The sequence below is a fragment of the Lotus japonicus genome, chromosome 1 (genome assembly GCF_012489685.1).
Source record: "Lotus japonicus ecotype B-129 chromosome 1, LjGifu_v1.2".
NCBI classification, from domain to species: Eukaryota; Viridiplantae; Streptophyta; class Magnoliopsida; order Fabales; family Fabaceae; genus Lotus; species Lotus japonicus.
The window spans coordinates 34,614,046-34,623,085 of NC_080041.1; the positions used below are offsets into that span (position 1 = coordinate 34,614,046).

The following is a 9,040-nucleotide window of genomic DNA, read 5'->3' on the forward strand; positions in this document are numbered from 1 at the left end:
GGTTACTTGGTGATGGAATTTTGCATGAAAGAAGGAGAATACTTCAAATACCAGGTTGTTCAAAATATTAATTTTGTGGGTTTTTTATTATATTTTTTAACTTCAGTTATCTATTTAACAATTTTACTTTGACATTTTTTCAAAATCTACAAAATTTGTGTTTGGTTGAGATAGAAAAAATGCTCCAACGAAATGGCAAAGGATATCTGATATTTGATGTTGTGGAACAGTTTCAGAACAATTTCATAGTAGATGAGCTTAACTACAACAAAGAAGAAATGACAACTAAATATGCATCCTTTATAAATATGATGACAGCTGAATAGAAGGGTGCATATGACAACATAATGCAGTTAGTGTTGTTTGATAATGAGATTTTTCTTTTTATACTGGAAAAACTTTCGTCTGGAATATTTTATCTGCAACCATCCGTTCAATGGGTATGATTATTCTAAATGTAGTTTCAAGTGGTATTGCTTCATTGTTGTTGCTCGGCGGAAGAACAACACATTTCAAGTTTTCCATTCCTTTGCAAACCGATGAAATAATTACTTGCTACATCAAACAAGGTAGTTTAACGGAAAATTTACTTATGCGTGCCAAATTGATCATTTGGGATGAAGCTCTCATGTTAAATAAGAATTGTTTCGAGGCACTAGATAGGACTTTGTGAGATATCATGAGACAAGAAGATGAAAGCAATATAGACAAGCCATTTGGTGGTAAGGTTGTAGTTCTTGGTGGTTACTTCAGACAAATTCTTCCGATCATTCCAAAAGAAGGAAGGCAAGACATCGTATTTGCTGCAGTTAATTCTTCTGATCTTTGGAAACATTGTAAGGTTTTAAAGCACACCGGAAACATGAGATTAGGCACAATAGGATTACCAAAGCATGCATTATAAATAAAAGAATTTGTTGACTAGATTCTCAAAATCGGTGATATTGATTTCGATTCAAATGAGTTTGGCGAATCAAATATTGAATATTCAGCAGATCTTTTAATACATGATAGCTAAAATCCAATTCTCGATCAGGTTGATTTGCATTTCCCAATTTGGTGTAGAACATGAAGAATGACAAGTTTTTTGAGGAACGATGATATTGTGCCCTACCTTGGAATCTGTTGAGATGGTTAATGATTTTATCCTTGAATTACTTCCAGGTGATACAAAGGAGTACTTAAGCTCCGATAGCACTTGCAAATCTGATGAGGACACCGAACTAGAGTAAAAATGGTTTACTACTGAGTTCTTAAATGATATTACAGGCTCAAGAATACCGAATCACAAAATACCATTGAAGGTAGATGCTCCGATAATGCTTTTAAGAAATATAGATCATGCAGTCGGTTTATGCAATGGGACGCGACTAATTGTATTTGATCTTGGAACAAATGTTATACGTGCCGGTGTAATAACAAAAACCAACGGATGAAATTTTCATTCCAAGAATGGACATAAATAAATGATGTCAATTTCCGATCAGTATGTGCTTTGCAATGACTATAAATAAAAGTCAATGTTAGTCATTGTCCCACGTTGGCCTATACCTTACATGCCCAATCTTCACACATGGCCAATTTTATGTAGCTCTCTCAAGGGTAAGGTAAAGAAAGTGACTCAAATTATTAGTCCTGGATAAAGAAGGAAAAGTGACAAACAAAATGAAAAACGTAGTTTACAAAGAAGTGTTTGACAATATATGAGATTTGTAGTTGTTTTTAAAATTTATTAATCCAATTGTTAATTTTGAGCTAAATTATCAATTAGAAATTAGTTATACTCAATTTTTTTTACCATTTGTTGCCTAATTTTTAGACTTGCATTAATTAAAAGATTATTAGATTTGAACCTTTTGTAAATTGATTTTTTAATGAATAAAAAAAAAACGAAACCTTTGCTTATTAAAATTTAAAAAAATCATCAACATCGTATCTGCTGCAACTTATTGTTTGACAAAAAACTACATAGGCAGACATAAATTGACAGAATTTGTACTATAAGAACGTTACTCATTTTCCTTACCATCACACGTTCTTTTCATCTCATTTGAACACATACATCATGAATTCTTGCTTCAGCCATCTTGGCCAAATCAATCTGTCAACGCATGAGTGATCTTTTATTGTGAGAGTCCTTAAGGTTTGGTATTCTGAAGATGACGATGAAAGGCTCCATCATATGTCCTATAATTTGTTGCTGATGGATTCAAATATTTGTATCCATAGAGTCTGATACTATTATTAATAATTCAATATATTTTATTTTCCTTCATGATCAGGCAATGATTGGAACCTAATTGATTTATAGGGTCAAAAAATTCAAGAGGCTAGGAATGACATTGCAAATCGTTTTGAAGATATTATCACTGAAGGTTTAGTCTATTACGAACTTCGGCAATAAAAACTCATGAGCGAAACGGAGTAGTGGTAACGAAAATCAATGAAATTGATATCGAATCTCATGGTTAATTATAAGCCGAAAAAATATCTTATTTCAATTTTAAAATAAATAAACGTGTAAACTACTACACAAGCAGTTAAGTTATTCTTTGTTTTCGAAGGATAAAAATTAATGTGTGTTATTCGATGAATTTATCGACGAGTTGAACGCATTTCCAAGTACTAGCGATATCGAACATGTTGTTGTTGGCAAAAGTGATAGTTAATCAAGACACATTTACATTTTTTGCTCTACGTACTAAATCAACTTTTATTTATAATAACACATATATTTTATCTTTATAACACCCGACCATACAAAAAATCTTTAGTGAATATCAGCTAACTGCTGGGTTAAAATGAACCAAAGTTATGTTTAATCCTGCCATTCCAGAAGCGGTGTCTTTCATATGAATGTCTATTATAATTCATCTTCCTTGATTTATTTAATCTGCATAACACATATTCTATAGTTTACAAAAGACCTTAAAATCACACTGCCAACAAATTGTACTTAAATCACCATACTTTACAACATCAACTTGGCCAAGATTAACCTCTTTTTTTTTGACAAAAAACTCAATATTTTTTTAGATTTAATTTAACATATTAGGATTATTCACTGCAACCAAGACAAAATAAAACAACTTTGACGAAATACATAAAATTTACAAAACAATTAAAGAATAAACTACACAATTTTTTAAAAAAGCAATGAAACTTACATATAATTTTCAATTCCCCCGTGCAAGGCACGGGTCATATACTAGTACTCCCTCCGGTCCTATTTATAAGCATGAAAGAGAAGAAAAATCTTGGTCCTTTTTATAAGAACCAAATGAAAGTTTGAGCTATATTAATTATTTTTTTCCAATGATGCCCTTATTAATTCTAGCTTGTAAAATGTGTCTCATTAATTATTCTCTCTCTTTCCCACTTTCCAACACTAATAACAAAGGGTAATTTTGGAAGTTTATTTTGATTCAAGACATATTTAATGCATTTTATCTAGTTTAACTACATTTCTTAAACTATGTGATTTTTTTTTTGCTGCTTATAAATAGGACCGGAGGGAGTAGTATAAATAGATAGATAGATAAATAGATACTATTAACCTCAAAATTATTGTAAATGGTTTTATTATTATTGAATTCATTTGAGTTATGGAATGCCATAGAATAAAATTAATATAAAATATGATATCACTAAAGGAACATACATAGGGAATTTCATAGGACACATATTATTAGTTTAGATTTGTTGAAATATTAATCAACTAATAATTAATATTAATAAAAAACCTTAAACGTTAAAGGTGATTCAATAAAAAACTCCCCTAACCTTTCCTCTTGATCTTCCTTCATTAATGTCATTCTATGGACTTATACTATTAACTTTAAAATTATTTTAGAAAAACTTATTATTATTTATTTCATATGAGTTATGAAACTTATAAAGACAATCTTAATATTAAATAAGACTTTACTAAAAAAAGACTACTTATATCTGTCAAGTACAAAAAAAAAATTGTTATACAATTTCAAAAAAAAATTGTTATATAAAAAGAATTAATTCAAAGCATCAATTACAAATAGCACAAATAAAAAAATAAATACACTCATAAAAAAATCTACGACAATGAAAAATAACAAACACAATCAAAAACATAAATTAACATTTCAAATAAAAAAACATAATTATCACAAAAAAAATTCTCTCCTTTTCATACGAATAAATAATTTAAAAAACCATGAAAAAACACAATAAAAAATAAAAAAGAATTCTCTCGTGCAACGCACGGGTCAAAAGTACTAGTGTATATATATTATACAACTTATACTTATTTATAAAAATATTTAAATAAATATAGTTTCAACTAAAAATTCATTCAAATGGACTGACGAACGCATTGTCGCGGGTGCGTGTCAAAGTATTTTTGCTTTGAATGCAGTACAAGGTATTGAACACCAGGATCGATCTCACAAGGACTTGATAAATTATTAATTGATGTTAGAGTAAAACAAAAGCAAATAAAAAGGGGTTTTTTTGATTGATTTGATAGAAGATAACAAAGCAATAATTAAATAGATCAGACAGAAGAGAGAAAGCGTTAGTCATCGGATTATCACATTCAAGTGCAACAAACCTTCATTGGTTACAAAAAATTAATTCTTCCTTATCAATTCCCTAATTCGTGAGCACTAATTAACTAAGCAAAAATTAATACACAGTTTCCTAAACTAAGCGATTAAGAAACAATTACGAACTAACATGAACTAAGCGAACATGCATCAACTCTTATTTCTAAAACTACGGAATTAAGCAAACCCTAGATCAGAAATAGAGATGAAGAGAATTAATAAAGAAGGAATTTTCATTAAAAACAGAACCTCAAGTTTAGAAACACAAGAATATTAAAAATCCTAAGACTAACTATGGAGTTTAGCAACTCATAATAGAAAAGAGAGAGAAAGGAGGAGGAGGAGGTTATGGTGAGATGAGGTGGTGGTGAGGTCTAACAAAAGACTAAACCTCACTTATTTATACTAATAAATAAACTTGTTCATCAAGTAACAATCCTTGTTATCTAAATCTTTTCTAAATCTTCACAAAATCGGGCCCACATAAAAGAGTAATCTGCTGAACACTCAGGAATTCACGGGTCCCACAAGGAGTTTGAATCATCAATCACGGTAAACATGAGAATCTTAGCTATTTAAGTCAGCTTCGCGGGCCTTCAATCGGATCCTAATTCGGAGTTCTGTAGCCCGAGATATGATCATTTTAGTGCAGACTGTTCCGGACTCGCAGGATTAGCGACAGCAACTTTGCAAGGCAATTCTGACCAAGTTCAAGGCTGGTTCTCGAATTGTACTGCACATGAAAATTGTAGGGCTTCGAGTTAGCTTTTCAACGACATATTATTCGCCCTATTTGGATATTAGTAACTCCAGATGGAACCTGTTCTAGCAAAACAGTCACAGAAACTAAAAGTGAAAGAATTAAGCACTTTTCTATGAATAATCCAATTATGCACTAATGGTCAGAACATGACTAAGTCATAACAATTAAGCACAAAAATGTATAGAATGAAGCTTAGAGAGACACACGTAAAGTGCATCAATTATGCGCTTATCATGGACAAATATAGTCACACATTTAAAAAATATTATCTAATGTTGTAATTTACGCTATAAATTATTTGTCGGATTTATTCTGGTCATATTTATAAGAATCAAATTAGGGATTTACTTTAATGTTTTTTTTTATAAGAACCAACTTGACGTTTGTGATGCATAAATTATTTGTTTACAAGAATACTCTCATTTAATTCAAATTTGATTTCTCTTGCTTTTCTCTCTCCTAATTGTTAATGATGCATAGAAATTTAAAAAAAAATGAGTTAATAATAATTTTGGAAGTTCAATATTTATTGAGAAAAAAAATTAATGCACTTAACTAGGCTCTGTTTGGCATGCCTAGCTGATAAGCTAGCTGAAATCCGAAAGCTTATAGGTTAGTTGATATGTCCCCCAACTCCTACCATTTAACCTATCCTACGGGGACACTTATATAATTCATTTTCCATTTAACATTACTTTATATCCACATCACTACATATATGATATTTAAATATTAAAATAAATAGCACTTTAAATATTTTAACTTCGTTCAAATTATTTATTATCTAAAAAATAAAATTTTAATTTCTTTTCGTTTTTATATTTATATTAATTTAAATAGAATAAAAAACAAATCTATATTTTAATTTAATAAAGTAAGCTTATATTTTCTACATTAGTAAATATTTTTTTTATAATCTTATACTAACACTTGAATATAATTATTTCAAAATAAAAATAATTAGAGTTTAGTGTTTTAATAAATATAAAAATAGTTATAACATACTTTTATTAAAATGATAAGATAAAAATAAGAATAAGCTTTAGTTGTTATAAATATGATATGATTGGAATTTGGAAGTACTGAAGTAAATATTTTAATGAATTTATTTTTCTTGGGAAAATAGATATTTTAAATACAAGGGAAAACTAATTTGAGGTCCATGCTAAATTGGTAACCATCAATTAAGAAGAATCTCCTCTCGCCACGTATCTAAGCCAAACCAAACCGCCTTAAAGGGTCAAAGAAGAACCTATTTATTTTCTTCATCTCTTTCACTCTTGTCAATTTCATTTGATCAACCACAAAAAAAAAGCCAAAATGATGAGAATTGCAGCATCCGCGAAGAGAATCATCGGAACGGCGTCGTCGTCGTTGGAGGCGCCACACCCGGCGATTAGGGTTCTGCCGCGGCTCTACCACGAGAGGGTGGTGGACCACTACGACAACCCCCGGAATGTTGGATCCTTTGACAAGAACGACCCCAACGTTGGCACCGGTCTGGTCGGAGCACCCGCTTGTGGCGATGTCATGAAGCTTCAGATTAAGGTTGATGAGAAGACAGGGAAGATCGTCGATGCTTGCTTCAAGACCTTCGGTTGTGGATCCGCCATCGCTTCTTCCTCCGTCGGTAACTATGTTCATTCTATTTTGTTAACGAATAATAGCTAGGTTGTTTTTTTAAATCTTTTGTGATGTTGAAATTGTTTATTGCTTTCTTCAAATTGTTAGTATCATGATGATTGCGATTATGGTATTGTGTTCTTTTTTGTTTTTTGCTTTCTCTGTTTTTTGGTTTTGGGGTGAAATTCATAGGTTTGTGATGGTGGGGGAGATAAAGGGAGATGTAAACTATAGTTTTTTTTTTGGGTTTGCATAATGAATAATTGGCTCATTGAGGATGTTTCTATGTTTGCAGCTACTGAATGGGTGAAGGGAAAGCAAATGGAGGAAGTTCTGTCCATTAAAAACACGTAAGAACCTGCCTTAAATCTCTTGGAAAACATTTGCTGCAAGTGTGTTGGTGTAAATGATTTATGATCTTATTATCTTAATTATCTTCTTCTGACCTATAGTTGGGTGTATTGTAGTTATGGCTTATGCAAATATTGGAATTGGGTCGTCATAGAAATAATAATTAGTATATAAACCATAGGCAACGATATGGAGTAGGATCCTCTCAAGTTCACTTGACAACATTGTGTTATCTCTCCCTTCATAAATATTCATCCACCTATTCAAACATATGAAGAGAGATAGGCGCAAAATTTCAACTTAGGCAAGAGCTTACACTTTAGAGGATCTCCCAAGGAACTAGTTTCCGAGTTATGCAGCAAGTTTTTTCATATTTTTTCCCCTGCAGGGTTCAATTTTAAGCCCTTTGGTTCAGTTTTAATGTCTGAAATTGAAGGAAGTCATAGTTGGTTTCTGTAGAAGATGATTAGGTGTTCATTTGGTTCCGCATTTGACCCCCTTCAGAATTGCTTTTAACCTGTTAAATCATGTGTATATGTTTGGGATGCATCTGAGAATCGATTGTGGCAAGTAGAAATCAAGTTATCCTGAATTCAAATTAAAATAACAGTTGAGTCTGTCTGTTCAATTGGTTAGTTGTAGAAGACAACAAGACTGGTTAAATACAAAACTAACATTTTTGGTTGGTTTAATGTCTAATGCTAGAAGATGTGTTGTTCTTGTTCTCTTTCATAATTATCTTCTCATCTCCTTGTTAGATGATGATGAGTTGATGAATCTACTGGCTGCTGAAAAATATTTGCATCTTGTTTTGAACATTTTTGTTTGTTGATCATGTGCTATCTCTAGAAGTTTAATTCTACTTTTGTCATTCTAGCTTTGGTTATGGTTTCATGATCAATGAATAGGTTTGTTCTGTTTTAGTATTTGAAGTCACACTGACAATAATTAATTCCCTGCAGTGAGATTGCAAAGCATCTGTCACTCCCACCAGTGAAGCTTCACTGCAGCATGCTTGCTGAGGACGCTATAAAAGCAGCTGTTAAGGATTTAGAAGCTAAGCGTGGCCCAGCAACTGGAGAGAAAGCTGCCACTGCATGATTTGCTAACCTCTAGTATGATGAGGTGAACAACCATTAGTTTGACTCTCTAATGGTGTTAACTAGTCAATTGCGATCATTTCAACATCATGAGGCCAAACATTTCTTGGTTGGAGCTAGTTATTAGACTGTTCTGTCACACTCATAGGTGAAGTAAATATTTGTATCTCTTGCCATAGTTTATTATCTGCATGTTTGTAGGAGGGAAGTCATATATGTGTTAAAACTATGAACACAATAAAATAAAGCAGAATATTTACATATTGAAATATTTGTTGGTCCATGGGTTACCACAGCATATTTACACAATTTTGTTTTGGAATCATATGTTTGTTTATAACTCAACGCCCTGACTCTCTCATATTAAAGCAAGAATGCTTTTGTATTGATCGAGTTTAAAGAGAGAATGCTGTTGTTTTTGCGTTTTCTTCTTTGCAGATGAGGCTTCATTGCAAGAAGCATCAGAATTTCCTATAGCCATGTTAACAATGCTTGAAAACCGTGCAATATAATCTATACCAAGTATCAATAGTATATTCTTCCACAATGTGTGCAAACCTCACAATTTCCTCTTCCAAAACCTCAACCTCTACCATTACTTCTGCTTCTGCCTCTTCCAA

General features: G+C 31.7%; 1 protein-coding gene across 1 annotated transcript; it reads left to right on the forward strand.

The window, feature by feature from the left end:
* The first annotated feature begins 6,606 nt into the window (after window positions 1-6,606).
* Window positions 6,607-8,691, forward strand: LOC130734513 (uncharacterized). The gene is made up of 3 exons (XM_057586957.1): window positions 6,607-6,976; window positions 7,265-7,319; window positions 8,283-8,691. Exons 1-3 carry the CDS (start codon window positions 6,667-6,669, stop codon window positions 8,419-8,421), a joined length of 504 nt encoding a protein of 167 aa, XP_057442940.1. The 5' UTR covers window positions 6,607-6,666; the 3' UTR covers window positions 8,422-8,691.
* The last annotated feature ends 349 nt before the right edge of the window (window positions 8,692-9,040 follow it).

Bases quoted from the DNA above. Each gene is read 5' to 3' on its own strand.
- LOC130734513 (XM_057586957.1), top strand. From the start codon at position 6,667: ATGATGAGAATTGCAGCATCCGCGAAGAGAATCATCGGAACGGCGTCG. The intron at 6,977-7,264 runs GTAACTATGTTC...CTATGTTTGCAG, and splicing joins CATCGCTTCTTCCTCCGTCG to CTACTGAATGGGTGAAGGGA. The intron at 7,320-8,282 runs GTAAGAACCTGC...AATTCCCTGCAG, and splicing joins GTTCTGTCCATTAAAAACAC to TGAGATTGCAAAGCATCTGT.